The 16,517-nt window shown below is 32.6% G+C and overlaps 2 protein-coding genes across 2 annotated transcripts; both read right to left on the bottom strand.

The window, feature by feature from the left end:
* Positions 1-110: 110 nt before the first annotated feature.
* On the bottom strand, positions 111-7,487 carry LOC111714802 (dnaJ homolog subfamily C member 22). Its single transcript, XM_023490005.1, has 11 exons — positions 7,290-7,487; positions 7,076-7,160; positions 6,631-6,701; positions 5,146-5,211; positions 3,895-3,970; positions 3,250-3,347; positions 2,776-2,984; positions 2,228-2,344; positions 1,895-1,978; positions 1,106-1,303; positions 111-1,059 (listed from the first exon to the last, which is right to left on the bottom strand). The coding sequence occupies exons 1-11, from the start codon at positions 7,402-7,404 to the stop codon at positions 1,036-1,038; spliced, it is 1,143 nt and encodes a 380-aa protein (XP_023345773.1). The 5' UTR covers positions 7,405-7,487; the 3' UTR covers positions 111-1,035.
* Positions 7,452-16,419, bottom strand: LOC111714803 (uncharacterized). The gene is made up of 12 exons (XM_023490006.1): positions 16,355-16,419; positions 15,965-16,137; positions 14,683-14,796; positions 13,559-13,690; positions 13,327-13,424; positions 12,605-12,711; positions 10,878-10,998; positions 10,697-10,759; positions 10,238-10,336; positions 9,725-9,777; positions 8,834-8,905; positions 7,452-7,638 (listed from the first exon to the last, which is right to left on the bottom strand). The coding sequence occupies exons 1-12, from the start codon at positions 16,389-16,391 to the stop codon at positions 7,580-7,582; spliced, it is 1,128 nt and encodes a 375-aa protein (XP_023345774.1). The 5' UTR covers positions 16,392-16,419; the 3' UTR covers positions 7,452-7,579.
* Positions 16,420-16,517: the final 98 nt, after the last annotated feature.

Below are 16,517 nucleotides of genomic sequence, written 5' to 3'. Positions count from 1 at the left end.
TACTATTTTCAGATCTTTGAAAATCTAGTATTTATTGTTACATATACTCTGAATAAAAAATAACAATTTTTTAAAGTTAAGGTCAATATCAAAAATAGATATTATTTTTACTAAGTATCTCATGCGTTGTTTGAACGTATAACATTTTACAATTGGTAGAAAATTATAACAAATAATATTTAAATGACATGATCTTAGATTTCTTGATTTTATCCTAACACTGTTCATCTTATTTATCACAAATTGGAAGCCATTTTTCAGAATTCAGGGTTACTTTCAAAATACTGTGTTCGAGAATTTTACAAAATTAAAAGTAAATTGAGCCATATTTTAGTCAACAAATAAGTTTCATAACATAAGGCCCTTGGAATGTTTTAACATAGTAATATCAATTTGTGTTGTACAATTTTTATCAAAGCAGTTTTCTTTTTAATATTATTAGTGCATACAAATATTCGCAAGAATGACAAAACATAAATTAAAGATGACACACGAAAGTGTTTACAAAAAAGTTGGGTGCATACTGCATAGTGCATACTGCATAGGTTGTATTGTTCAATGTTCATGGTACAAGAAGAAAAACAAAATTGTGCATTCGATGTGATGTTGTTTTACAGTTGAGGTTTAGTTGCGGTGAGTGTAGACGTAATTACAACGTGAATAACAACTTTTACCATGGTAGACTTAAAGGATTTTTAAAATAATATAATCTTAAACTTAAACGGAGGGGAGTTCAAGCTTGAAATCTCAGATTGAAGGATTGACTGATTATTATTATTATTATTTTATTAAAAAGCAATATCAAGTACCTTTTTGATCTAATCAGAAACCGACAAATCACTGCCAATAGATCTCTACTCAATGCTGCATAAATCCAGCTGTAAAGATTTAAGAACGATCCCGCAATGTTTTAAATTTAAAATAGAAAATATCGAGATAAGTGCTGATTGTTTATCCTGGATGGTACTTTTAAATTACAGGGCTAATTAGAATTACGTTTAGTTCAAAAAAGTGATTCTAAATTATTCTAAATATTTAAAGTTCTAGTTTAGGATCAATCTCTTCAGAGAAAGCATCGTTCCATTCCTCTCCCAACTCCTCCAATCTCTTCAGAGAAAGCATCGTTCCATTCCTCTCCCAACTCCTCCTCCTCCCTCCTCATCTTCTCCTGGTTCACCGTGCTGTCCTCTCTCACAACCTTCCTGTTTGCCCTGGCCCTTCTGCTCTTGATCTTGCTGAGGTTCTCGTATGCCTGCTGGATCTCAACAAACCTCTCTTGTGCCTCCTCCTTGTTCTCCTTCACCTACACAACAACAAAATAAATCAAAATCAAATCAGACTTTTAAGGACGTCTTGCTTCCACAATACCATTTAAAGTGAATATACTAAATCTGAATAGTTAGAGGTTTTACAATTTCATTTTTTACATTTCTGTTTATTCTTGGAAAAATTTATCCCAGGAATCTTTATTTTAAGGCCTTTTTTCCATTTTCACTACATTGGACATCTAAAGTTATTGCCAGATCACCAATCGCTAATTCGAGCTAAGTGCCTTACTTAGTCGACAGCTGGAATATGCCCTTTTGGACCATTGATATTAAAATGTGAGTTGAACTTTGATCAATTCAAAATCGAAGCCCAAACCGTAATCAAATCAATCGATACAGAATCGATAAAATAAAATAAATTCCAATTATAAATCAAAACAAAATCAAAACAAATACAAACAAATTTAATCGAATCAAAGTCAAATAAAATCAAATTCAATAACATAGAACTAATAATATGAATTTCACCAAGTTCACATCAAATCCAAATCCATGAAATATATATTACTACTAAAAATTACACACAACAGCTCCATGGGTGGATTAAAGAACTTATTAAATTGTACCTTATCTGGGTGCCATTGTTTTGATAATTCTCTGTATTTTGATCTGATCTCCTCCTGAGTAGCCCCTGGTTGTAATCCAAGAACCTTTTAATAATAATCAATCAATCAATCAACTAGTGACTAAATAAAGGAATCAATCAACAAATCAACACGAACCAACGAATCAACGAATCAACGAATCAACGAATCAAAAAATTAACGAATCAACACGCACCAACGAGTCAACGAATAATATAAATAGTAATATCTGTCTGTCTGTTTGTTTGTTTTCAATCCAATCATAACTCAGAAACCCCTTGACCGATTTGCCTCAAAATTTGATAATATCCGAACCTTGAGCGCATTTTTCTCTCCAAATGGATCCAAGCTGTCGATGAAGCGGGTGTAGGTTGACCAAAATCCTTGCTCCTTCATATGTTTCCAGTGCTCACCTAGACTTCGACCAAACTCCTGAAAATATGATAATCAAAAGAGGATTATAAAAAGTTTTAAGAGGCTTTGCCCATTTCTATACTTGACTTTTAGAGGAAAGTAAATGATATCAACAATGACAAGTATGGGTAAGAAAACAGTTTTAAAAGTGATTCCTCGTTTTGAATATTTAAAATATATTTAAACTCCTAAAACCCATAGTCAGAATTAGAGATATGTATTTTCAAAACCATTCCCACATTCCCCGTATCAACATTGATAACCTGTCTTCACAATACTTAACTTTGTCCCAAATGAATTTAATCTCGGAGAAAGTAAATGATTTTCGGTAACATTGAATTAATTTTAGGGGAGAATCGTGCAGGTGCACAACTGTGATTTTCCCCTTAGCTTTAGAGTGTTTATTATAGTTTTAGCACCCCTATATAGACCTTTAAAAGAGTTTTAACCTGGGCAAGAGGAGACTTGAGGAAGTTTCCAACGGCGTCCCTGAGCTTGATCTTGTCCCCGTTGTGGACCACCTCGGCGTTGTAGTAGAGGTAGCTGGACCACAGCCCGGTATAGAGGAGACCACACACAACAAGGGTCAGTACACGCCTCCAGCTAGGCGTACACTCACGTTCAATACCACGCCATCTACGCCGGAAACAATATGCTCCTGAACAACATCATGTCCAACAAATTTTTAAACTTTAGGTTTCATGAGTCCATTTAAAAAAATATAACTGAAATGTATTGTTGATAAATATGACATAAATAATACACAACAATGTCCTAAACCCCTTTTTTTCTGGTCTAAAAACACGAAAATTATTAATACGCATAGTTTGTTAATTCTCACCTATTCTGCAATTTATATTTTGAAATTCTTTACAAAATTACTAGGACAGTCCCTTCCATAAGTAAGAGTGAAAAATGCATACCAACAAGAGTAGATAATGAGCCTGGATTGATCCCGAAGAAGAAGAGGGGAAGGGTTAGATAACAACCAATCAAAGGATGTAATATACTTCCTTTCCATCTAGAATACAGACATTAGTTCAATCAATCAATCAATCAATCAATCAATCAAAGGATGTAGTATACTTCCTTTTCATCTTGAATACAGACATTAGACATTGAATACAGACAATCAATCAATCAACCAACCAATAAAAGGATGTAATATACTTCCTTTCCATCTTGAATACAAACATTAGTTCACCCAATTAATCAATCAAAAAATGAATCAAAGGATGTAATATACTTCCTTTCCATCTAGAATACAAACATTAAATCAATCAATACTTTATTAACAAAATTATCGAATTAATCAATGACACAACAAATCAAATCACGTGCAATCAATTATCAAATATTCATCTTGAATAAAAAATAAACAATCAATCAATCAAATGATGTAAATTACTTCCTTTTCATAGCAATCACCAACAGGTCGATCAAACTACCAACCGAACACTAAATCAATGAATTAAACAATCAATTACACCACCAATCGATCAATCAAATTACCAACAACACAACATATCGATCAATCCAACTTCAAACAAAATTGATTTTCTCCTAACCTGCCAACATTTCCCACCAGCCAGATACCAATGGCAGTACCGAGAGGGTTCAGCAGGGGTTTCAAGAAGGAAAGATCTGTGGAAGATTTACAATAGAATTAATCAAAATATGAGACTTAACCAACTTTTACTAAGGATTAAATTCAAATAATATTACAGTTTTACTTATAAATTTTTTATTTAATAATATATATAATACAGTTATGATTTACCACCCGGAATAATATTAATTGACTGAAGACCTGTGGTCTGCCATTTTTTTGCGTTTTTATTTTCTGGAGATATGAATGATTTCGTTCAGAATTAAACATTTTCATGGTTACTTCAATAAACTGAAATCTAAACAAAATTCGTAACATCTGTGGTATTTTTTAAGCAACAAAATGGCAGACTTTTTATTATTGTTTCATAATTGCTAAATTAGATCATCTATAATGAATGCCGCAAACTTTTTCAAGTTTCAAGTCTTCAATAAAATAATATTATTCCGGGTTATTTAGATTAGCACTGTAGCTATCAGGTTCAAAGTCAGTAAACAGCAAATATGAGTTTTCCAAACTTTAATATTTAAAAAAAAACTCTAAAAACAGTCAAACAGAGCTGGGAACTTTAGAATGGTGGATATCGGGATTAATGCTTGATCCGCTCTTTTTCTAATCTCCAGATTAAATATTGCTTGCTGTCCTCATGAGTTTTATCTTCAGAGCTGGGAACTTTAGAATGGATAACCTTTAATCCCAACTACTTAATCCGAATATCCACTGTGGAAACTTTTCATTTTAGTCCTTAATCCACTCTTTTTCTCACTCTTTGAATATCCTTACATTATTGTCTCCAATGAGAGTGCAGGAATATAGACCATTGTCGGCCATTTTGTAAATTAGTCGGTGAAGAAAAATACTTAATAATACGTTTGAGATTTTTTTGTAACCAATTTTAACTAATGAATTAGTAAATAAATGAGTGAGAAATTAAGTGAGGGCCCTTTCAGTCAAGAAAACCAACAAATCTGGCGTTTTTAGAATCCAATTTGTTGATCTAAATATTTAATCTCAAAACTAACATAATCTCGAGATTATGTTAGTCTCGAGATTAGCAAAAACAGAGGATTAAGCATTAATCCTGATATCCTCCATTCTAAAGTTCCCATCTCAGATTAATTAACAGATCACGATCAGCTCTGGACTAATTTCTACCAGTTTTTCTAAAATTATGTGTGTTTATTAAATGATTGAATATTCAATTATATACCTGCTCCTAAATCTTCTTTATTTGGTATTGCCATTCCAGGGAGTAAACCAAACATGTTTCCAACAACTTAAATCATTTATAAAAATCAAATTAGACCATAAAGGATTCCTAAAAGTACAATTCAAATAATTATCTCAGAATCAAAGAATAAATATTTCATATCTAAAAAAAAACGTAAAATTAGTAATTGTAGAAAGCGCAACGTGGATTTCTACACAAATAAGTAATAGAAAGCCTGTTTTTTTTTAATTCCAGATTTTTTAAAATTTTTCTTACAGAGAATTTAATAATTGGAGAAAATTTTTAATAGAGAGACATTAATAATTGGAGACTACTGGAGAGTACCGGAGGGTTCTAAATCCAGTGGAGAGAAAATTGTTTCTACCGGAGACTTTTTTAGTTTTAGTACAAACTATTTATATCAGGGAGCATTGAATTAAAATCTAAATTAATAATTATACCGGAGTGTTTTTTAATTCACTGGAGGGATTAGATTGTGTACAAAAACAGGTTTGAGTTTTTATCCAAAGTGAATCATATCTTAGATAAGAATTTTAGATGTATTTATACACATTTTTAACAATTTTTTAAAGAACTTTAAACAAATCTAAATTAATTAGGTCTCTTATGTTTTTTGGAATACCCATCCAGTTTGTCCCTAATGTTTCCCGTTGTGAAATTTGTATCGTATAAGATGTTTAAGTTGGTCTAAACGTTTACTTTAAGTTTTCTTTTTTACTGAGTTCCAGTTCACACTTTTTACAGAATCATGGAAGATATAACGGTTTTTAACATTCGTTTGATTATATCCAATAAACAGCGTAACCAATCTGGCCCAAATTATCTATGGTAACTCTACACATGACCCCAGGGACGGTTTTTTGTCGATCAGAATTAAAAAGTGTTGCCTCAAAATTATTTAGTTTTTTTTGTAATTTTTAGAAATTTGCCACTTAAAAAAAAAATTGGCAAATTTGTTATTGTTAATATCTTAAAGAGTGCATTATATATAGGTTTGCAGATATATCAGTAAAAAAGAATGGAATCATTACCCAGTAGTGTTAAGAAAAGCAATAGTTGAAAACCAGGTAAAATATAAATCACAACGTGGAAAAATTCAAACATTTTAAGTACACACAGAACATCCATCCAATAAAGTAAAAAAAAACAGTAGAATTTTGCTCTTTGTAAAAACTCAAATGCTCCCCATTTTAAAATGCCATTTACTTCATTGGAATGAAAACCCTCCGGTAGAATTTATATTTTGTTAAAAATTTAAAAGCTCTCTAGTAGGAATAATTTTCTCTCCACTGAATTTAGAACCCTCCGGTACTCTCCAGTAGTCTCCAATTATTAAAGAAAACATCAGTCTCTCTATGAAATTCAGTTTTAAATGGCAATGTCATAAATAGTTAACGGCACTCTCTTAAATTAAGCATCACTCCAAACAATGTTCATCAATCCCTTTACAAACTGGTTTGTTACCGAGCATTCCGGACCACCTGGCCATCTTCCAGGCAGGGATCTCCTGCTCCTTCATCTTCTCTTTTATGGATCTAAAATTGCTTATTATTATTGACTAGACAGCCCATTATTCAACGAAATTGAGGCCGACGCTCTTTCCTGGAGTAAAATAGGACAATTTTCAATTAATAAATAAGCTAAACTTTTTAAATTTTTTAATGAAGTGATCAATAAAGCCAAGCACTAAATATCATTGTATCCCCCACCCCCCAAAAAAAAAATAATCACCAATAGAACCTTCCATCCATTTTATTTGTTCTTTTTTCTTAAATTGAAATGCAAATCTTAATAAAAAACTCTTACTTCCACTTTATCAAAACATACATTTAATATTCACAATTTCAAGTTTGTTTTTATTGACTATCGTAAATAGGAATATATAGTGGGAGAGGGGGGGATGGCTTACCTGACATGTGATGGCTCATTATTACAGTCTGCAACATATTCTGGTATTCTCCATAGATCTCGGATCCAACCAGCACCAAAATATCCTAAAATACGAGAAGTTCAAGAGTCAAGAAATAATTATAAAAACTAAAAAGTAATATTGGAAAGACGAGGGCTTCAAGGGCTCCCCCCGCCCCCCCCTCTTTAAAAAGGACTTTACTGTATCAACTTACCTCCTGGAAAGCACCACCAAAGAAAAGCTTGTTTATCTCTTCCAAGATAAAAATGGTGAAGACCCAAAAATCCACCAAACAACCATAAAAAATAAGCTACACATAAACTTGCCATTTTTTAACTATCTAAGTTTCTTTTATCACAACAATTTGAACATCCTCTTCTGAAAATATTTAATCATAATATTTATTTAATATCACAGTTTTTTAAATGGTAGATACAAAGTATGCGATGTATATTGTATTTTGTGAGATCTGAGATTTAGATAAACTGTTTGAAGCCCACCGTCCTAAGGCACGTCTATCAGAGGGTCTTCTTCTTTAACAACTACAGCCAAACGTTTGCTATCTAAAAATTTTATTTTTTACAAATTTTCAAGATTTATCTTTATCAAAAGACATTAGCTTTTTTAACTATGAAATGTTAACCAAATTAAAAAAAAACTAGGTTAATATTATTTATTTAACATTACAATGACAAAATATCTATTCTGTGTTGTTAACTTTCAGCTGACATTAAGCTAAGCCATAGAATCTGAACATATTATCATTAATGGGTTATTTTTCAATTGAGTTGGTGACCTTGTTATATGTATGAAAATCGAAAACCAATCTGTTTAAGAAGATGTGTCAATTTTCTAATCGGATTCAGACCGGCTGTACAAATAATTCTAAGATATGTTTTACGAAAATTTATAAAAGATGTTAACTTAAGCATGCTAAATATTTTCACATTTTTTGTTTTTTCTTAAAGATGAGAAATTACCTATATTTTTATGCGTAATATTTTCATTGTTCACGTTTTTTGTTTATTAGGAAATGATTAGAAATTATCTATATTTCTATGTGTAGCAACTGTATCTATATATAAATTTGGCTTGTCTGTTTGTCAGTCTGTTTGTATCCAATAAACGTCAAAACGGCTGAACCGATCGGGCCCAATTTTTTTGTAGGACATCTAGGGACCACAGGGAAGGTTTATGAATGATTGAAATTTAAAAAATTTGTGTTTTAGAGGTTTTTAATTTTGTAAAAAAGATTAAATTTTTGAAAATCCGCGATTTTTTTTTTAAAAATCCGCAAAACTTTTTTCATCTTTGTTTTGAAATGTAAACAAAAAGAACATGTTCACAATTTAAATAGAAGATGGGCGCGAAGCGCCCTAAAAGCCTAGAAAGAAGGGCGCGAAGCGCCATGAATTTCTAGTATATTATATATATGTTGTTTTTTTATTTGTTTGTTTGTTTGTAATCAATAAACGGCAGAACCGATCGGCCCCAAATTTGGTGTGGGACCTCACATGACCCCAGGGAAGGGTATGGATGATCAAAATTAAAAAAATTAGCCTTCAACAAAATTCAATTTTCATAAAATTTTGAAAATCCACGAATTTTTGTTTGATAAAATACGCGAACGTTTTTAATTTTTTTTATTTTACAATGTATACAAAGAGAAAACGTTCAATTGCTATAAAAGATTGAAGTGAAGCGCCCTGAAAGCCTAGTAATTAATATTTTCATTGTTATTAAATGATCATAAATTACCTATATTTCTCTGGGTGAACAGTTCAAGATGGAGATCTAGAGGATTAAGCCCAGGAACACGTGACAGGTCTCCTGTTCAGAAATTTAAATGTAATGTCGAATGCCGGAGACAATTGGAGGCTATTTCATATTTAAGCGACTCGTACTTTTATAATCAGATGTAATCTTTTTATAAAATATATTCTGTTCGTAAAATCTATGAACGTATGGAACGTATAAAAAACACCAACTGGGCTAAATGTAACATATGGTATGGGAGAAACACCAGATAAATTTTCAACTAAAACATCAAATACAATAAATGTATGCAATACATTAAATTTGTAACTTTTAAAACACTTGTTTGGCTTTCTTTTCAAAATAAACAATATGCATTATATCGACATTCTTATTATTCAAACTGAATTATAATCAAATTGTATCTTTCACTTTTTCACTTTTTAATCCATTCAAGGGATACTGATTTCTTAATCTAATAGTAAAATCCATTCAAGGGATACTGATTACTTAATCTAATAGCAAAATCTATTCAAGGGATACAGATTTCTTAATCTAATAGTAAAATCCATTCAAGGGATACTGATTTCTTAATCCAATAGTAACATCATAAAATTTTAAAACCTTAATTTAAAAGATACACAAGCCAAGTCTCTGAAATAATTCATTCAAATATTTCATTTAAAAGGTTAACATATCTTAATTTTGCAAGTTATATGAAACATTACGATTTTGGATGTGCCTCTGGGAAAAGTCACTTGGAAAAATACATTTTTTTAAGACATTGGCCTATTCCTATACCTTATCTATTATTAATTGTATTTTGACAGCTATTTTTGAGGATGGCGTTTGACCCCTCATCCTAACACCAACACAGAAATATATTTGTCTTACCTAACATTTTGGCTGATTTTGAATTAGCATCAAAGTTGTCTGCGGTCCGGTATCTAAATGTCAGTGTATTATTGAATAAAGTTGCGATGTATGTTTGTTTTTGTCACACTTTTGTGCGTCCTCAATGGTATCATTAGAGTCCAACACAGAATATTGATAAATGCTAGCTAACATTAGGTTCACGTAGAATTACATTTCTATTAAATTAATGATTATGAATGAACAATGAATAAAAAAGAAGCATTAAGGAAAAACTAGTTTCAAACAAAATTACAAAATTTGTCTAATGGCCCATTTTCCTGATTTTTAACCCCTTCTTTAGCCTTTCTTGACCAATTTTAAACCTTCCTTGTAGAGAAACCGAATGCGAACATATAAAGTCCAGAATTTTTTACCCGACAACTTCGCCATCGGCATATAAAGTCGGTAGAATGTTTCCTAAAGATATTTGCCATCTTACGATGATATCAGAATTTAATTTGTTAAACTGTCAAACAATGAACCCTCTTCTACCTAGTATATGACCCCCTGTAGTTCTCCAGGTACTGGGTTTCCTTCTTGAGTGGATCCGTTGCTACCAACACCCCTAGGTCGGTCAGCAGCCTGGTCACCCTGATACAAAGAGGTATATATATATTTTTTCTTGAAAACTACTTCTTATTCTTTTATTTTTTAAGAGTTTATTCGCTCAATTGGGAAATGAATAATGTGTAGGGAAAAAACATAATTTGACACGTGTCAAAAAAAAAACGAAAAACTTTTTCTTCTCCAGATCAAAGAATAATTCTTAAAAATGTAAAATACTTCTGGTATAAATATTGACCAAGGAATATTTAGCAAAGCTGGATAAAGAATCAAGAAAACAAAAAATTGGAAATGAAATCACCAAGTAATATTTTTATCTCAAATCATATTTTACGTTTAAAAAATTGTTTCGTTCTAATTTTAAAAAAGAAAAATGATTTGAAATACCTAAGAGCAGTTACAGGGTTTAGGTCAGGAGGCACTTCACCTTCACTTAGATTAGCAAAATATCTAGAAAATAAAGAAATTAAAGCTTTATATTTCCAACATTCCTTTTGATTTAATTAATGAAAATGTTCTATTCTATTCATTACACNTTTCAACACCATAATCACACCCTTTGATTGACCTGTATATAGCTGCATAGTCCACTCCTCTACATGAACCAGGATCAGGATGTTTTTCAAACTCTGCAATCCAGCGCAGACTCATCGGGATTATATTGTCACAGTTCGGAGCTTTACCTAACCCTGAGAAACAATGGTGAACGTTTTATCATTATTTGGTAGAAACATTCTTATCAAGAAGCCTCTACAAGGGTTATCTTGATTTAAAAATAAATGCAAGCGTATAATTTCACTATTTTGTAATGAAGAATTTTAAACATCGATCATTTCCTTATTTCTTTTTTCGTAATTTAGTAGACCAGTTAGAAACGGAATTTTTAAATTTTAAATTCGAGTAATCCAATATATATCCATTCCATAGTGATTGACCAATAAGAACCCTTCTTGATATGAAAGCAAAACACAGGTCGATTTATCTCCCCCCATTAGCTGAACCGTTAATACTGAACAGTTTAATGACCCGACTCTGATATGCCTAGCTTCATGAAGTCAACAAATGAGAGAGCTAGACATTTCCAAAGATAGCTAACCAAAAGTAAAGGAACAAGCTCATTCATGCCTAATGTTTCAGTTAAGAATATGTGGCTAATCTACACGGCTGAGCTATATCTCGATCAAAACTTTTTGGCTAATGATTAGTTAAAGAGGGGTGTGGTGGCTAATTAGAGCGGGGGGGTGGCATGTAGTGGGTTGGGGTGGGGTGGCTAGTATGTGAGATCAGTTCTCTTTAGATCACTGAAGTTAAGCACACTTGACCGCAGCTAGTAACTGGATTGTTGTCCAGAGCCGGCGATTTAAAAAATTCAAGAAAATACGACTCGGGTCTAAGCTGTTGTTGAGCCTTATTTACGGCTTGGGCTTTCGAATTTAAGTTGCATCTATTTTTCAACAGAATTTAGTTCATAAAACCGGTTTAATGTTGTATTTGGCGGATTTTCATAGTTGGAATTGGTGCATTCCGAGTTTTGATGAGAATAAGACCCAACATTGAGCCTTATTCTCCACTAAAACNCTGTATGCATAATCTCGCACAAGCTGTCGTCAGAGTTGGGTCTAAGATTGGGTCTTAAAGCTGCGTTTAAGGAATTAAGACTCGAGCCGAAGCTTTTAAATCGCAGGCTCTGGCTGGTGTTCACGGATTTGATTCCCGCACTTCTCACAAACCTGTGGTTTCAAAATCATCTGTAGTCAATATCTGGTTTTGCAGTTATGACCACCTGACGGATGTAGGAGGACAGTTAGGCGGCTGTCAACAACTCTCGCAGCGAAAGGGTGCGAGTTTTCTACTTTCTACAAGAAAGAAACTTGAAATGAGTTGATCCAAGTGAATGATGATGAAGAGAGGAAAGGCTGACAAGCAGCGAGAGTCTATGGTTGCCAGCTAGGGGTAGCTGGGGGTATCCAATACGGGGTTAAAAATGATTGGGAGCAATTAGTGTGATGTTTCATATCTGTTAAGGCACCCAGGCCTCATTTCAGTACATCAGAAGAATTCCTGAACTCTACTATTCTCAGGCCTAAGAAGCCCTTAGGCAGCTAGAATCTTGTAAACCCTCTTCTCAGAATAAATGGAGCGTGGACGGATGAATGAGCTACCAGATTACAACCCCCTGGCAGATCAATACAAAAACCCCTACAACACCAAACTTTCGCAATAGAAAAACTCCGAGATTCGATCATTACACCCCGGAAACAAAAACATCTCTTTTAAAAAATTTAAAGTGCTTACCTGCAGATTCCCTTTTCTTTTCCTCTTTCTCCGCATCATCTTCAATCATCTGGAGCCATTTATCCGTCGGATTCTCAGGTTTAGGTCTGACCAGGGTCTCCTCAATTCTAATCAATTAAAGGGACTGTAAACAGAATTTTAAGTAACCCTTCCATGCAAAGATGGCAATGCCTTGTCTGATCAAGTATAAATTAGATATCAAGGTAAAAATTGTTGAAAACTGACAATTTTCAGTTGTGGTTTCTCTACAAAAGCTAGAAGTATTTTTAGATCTAGAAAAACGAAAATATCTTCCACATTTTAGACGGGGTTTTCAAGGGTACAGTTGTGAATCGGGCAGTGACATCTTTGCCGGAAGGGTCACTTGAAATTACACGTCCAGTCTTTTTAAGATTTATAAGTATTTTACTGATTTACCGCAATAGTTAATACTTTATTTTGTTTTCAAGATATATTTTTAAAACAACTTCTCCTTTTTTTAAATCCTTTATTTCGTTTAATCTTCTATGCTCCTTTGTTCAGTTATCGTCATTTTGTAATTGAAAATGTGTTTTTAGTTCTTAATTCCAAGCTTAAAATCCTTCTACGCATTAACTTTTAATTTTACATTTCCTTTCATTTTCACTTTTCTTCATTTTTTACAAATATTTCCACCTAATTTAACCGCCTTCAGTTTAATTTATTACTTTGATACATCTAGTTTGTTATTCTAAATATTTTACGTAATGTTTTCGCGTTGGTCAGGGGTATTAAAATCTTCGGTAGGTTCCTCTAGTACATCCCCTATCTTCCTCGACTTCTTCATTCCATCCATTAACACCTGAATATCGAAAGAAAATGGGTATTTAATCCAGAATGTTCAAAGGCATTTCTATGATACCATTCTGAATCGTTAATTCTCCTAAAAATATTTCATAGATAAGATTTTATAGAAGTGAAATAGAATTATCTAACCTCAACTTTTCCGTCAGGTTTGACCACCCGTCTTTCCAGGACAAAAGATTGTTTCATTTTCTCCCGTTCTATCCAGGACTTGACCACATCAGGAGTCTTAGTAGATACACAGGACGCAACCTGCTTCCAGTTCTATAATATCATTGATTAAAGGTTAGGTTGAGAAAAGGTAGATTGAAATCAAGATTTTCAGGATCCTTTTCCTAGAACTATTATACACCAAATAGATTCTAGTACATTAGATGGCAACGTAGTATTTGTACACACTCAATACAGCTATATTCTTACGTCACACGTGTCAACTTAGGTTTTGTGTCCGTCAAAATTATTGATAATATTGATAACTAAAAAAGTGCTTATCTTACGGTAAAATAAGTGCAATTTTATGTTCTTTACTCTCTGTTTTACAAATTTACTTTGTTTTCTGACGTCGTGTATAATTGGTCCATTACTGTTGCCCCCTACTGTTACACACCATATTCACATTGATTTAACTACGAAGAGAAACAGGGGTGTATATTTATAAGATTTAAGTGAAAATTGCACATTTTTCCTTTTCAGTGCAAATATACTAACTTATTGAGGGAAAATATTATTTTCAAAAGAGGGTGGGGGGGGGAGTTATTTGTCAAAAAAATGTAAACCCCTGAAGAGAAAGTTGAAGTTATTATTGATATTATATGAATATTTATGGGCCGCCCTGGACTGTATCCCATCGTGGAATTATTGTTCCGAATCAATTAATTATATGGTTTGGATAATTTACATACAAAAAAAGAATATTTCTAATGTATTGCATTTTAGCTCGCCTGTAAAATTTGTGTTAACTTTGCATTTAAGCCATTCTTTTCTTACTTGCTTTCTGTCTGCATACCAAATAAATTTACTGTTGAGGCTCACTCCAACTTTTGTTAAATTTTGTGTCATGCCTCTATCTCCTTATATGGTAAATTTAGATTTGAAACCCATTTTTAAATATTATAAAACTGAATTTATCAAGGCAAACCAAAAAAAGGCGTTTGATCTTTTTTTGAGTTATAAAAATTTACAAAAAATAACGATTCATCATGCCTCCGCCCCCCCCCCTGAAAAAATATTACAATTGCGTATCTGTGTTTAATCACCTTGGATCCATATTTCTTCAGTCCCATCAGAAATGATTTCTTCTCTCTCTCTTCCCAGATACGATTACAGTTCCTTTCTCTTCTAGACGGGTTGTAATCACCTCTCCCTCGTGCCTACAAATATTCATTAATAAAGGGACTGTTCACGTAATATTGATAAATTCTCATTTATAACGTAAAAGATAGATTCATATCGGCGCTCTTCAAAACTGCGCGAAACTGACAGGGTATCCAAAATGAAAATTAAGATTTCAGAATTGGGAGTGCTTTGAAGAAGTGTCTTTACGGATTTAACAGGCGAGACCGGATGAGAACTTCGTTAATCTCTTTTCGAGACAGAATAACGATCAAATTCCTTATCTGTCATCAATTAAAGTTTATGGGTACCGATGTTGATCATGCATGTTACTCTTTCAATGGAGAAATTACGTCGAAAGTTCCTTTAACAAGAGATACAATTAGGGCCACATAACATAATGATCTATTTCATTTAACATATAAGATTTATATTGCTTCTTAACCCCATCATCTTCATCAAATAGTAAAATAACTTCGTCGAAATTCCAATTTATTACGAGTATAATACTAATTAATGTATCCCATTTTGAACCAAATATAGATTTGAATACTAAAGTTTAAATTTTTGTTCCAATTTGAATACTAATTAATATATCCAACTTTGAACCAAATATAGATTTGAATATACTAATGTTTGAATTTTTGTTCCAGTTTTAATACTAATTAACATATCTTATTTTGAACCAAATATAGATTTGAATACTTATGTCTAAATTTTGTTCCAATTTTAATACTAATTAATGTATCCCATTTTGAACCAAATATAGATTTGAATACCAATGTTTGAATTTTTGTTCCAATTTTAATGATTAAGGGCGAAATTCATTAACAACAGAGCAGCCTGTCCATAAAATGTGTGAACACTTTGAAGAAAATTATTAATTATTAAAATATCTGTCATTTTGTGGGAGGAATGTAAACAATGTAGTTGTACACAGAAGATCACATTTCACTGTGAGCTAAACAGAGGGAGAAGGTAAATTTCATTCGACATTACTGGTACCTCTTCGTGACCTCGTAGCGCCGCCTCTAGTTTAGATTTAAAGCACAAGATTGAGAAAACAAGTTTATTCTGTTACATACTTTAAAAAACATTTTTGTTGTTCTTGATAGCTCTTTAATATAAAGAGTTATGATTGAAAACTGTAAGAACTTAATCTTACAAGCAACTAACTTTAGTTTGTCGTGATTTAGTGAACACTACCTTTATTCTGGCGGATTTCCTGGGACTAAGTGAAGGAACATAATTCGGATCTCTCTCCTCCTCCACCATCTCTAGGAGGTCATTGATGACAGCCTGCCCTTGTTCAACACTATTCTCATCCTCTAGATCTAGATCTTCTTCAGCTTCAAGTTCTCTTTCTCCGGACTGAGAAGCTTAACAAACAATTTTCAACCATATTTTTCATGATGATGTATTTGGGAAAAATTAAGAAATTAGTCACCAACTGACAAGTTTATCCTCGGCACCCTTTTCATTTTTTTCTTCTTTTAAATTCTTTGTCTCCATTTTTCAACAAATACACCCCTGTATGTTATAAAAGTGTGCATTTCATGTGTAGCCAATAATTTACAAATAATTTAACCAACTTACTTTGATCAAATGAATTAAAAACACCATCATCGGCCATTTTTAATCCTAAAAAAGAAATGAATAATTGTTTCAAGTTTCACAGTTTATCTAGAGAATCGATATAAACATGGGGGTCTGTCCTAGTATACGATTTTTGGACCCCCCCCCCGAAATTAGTATTTAC

The sequence above is a fragment of the Eurytemora carolleeae genome, unplaced genomic scaffold, assembly GCF_000591075.1.
Source record: "Eurytemora carolleeae unplaced genomic scaffold, Eaff_2.0 scaffold1621, whole genome shotgun sequence".
Taxonomy (NCBI): Eukaryota; Metazoa; Arthropoda; class Copepoda; order Calanoida; family Temoridae; genus Eurytemora; species Eurytemora carolleeae.
The sequence above is the reverse complement of the archived record's forward strand: the minus strand, read 5'-3'. Positions and strand labels throughout refer to the sequence as shown.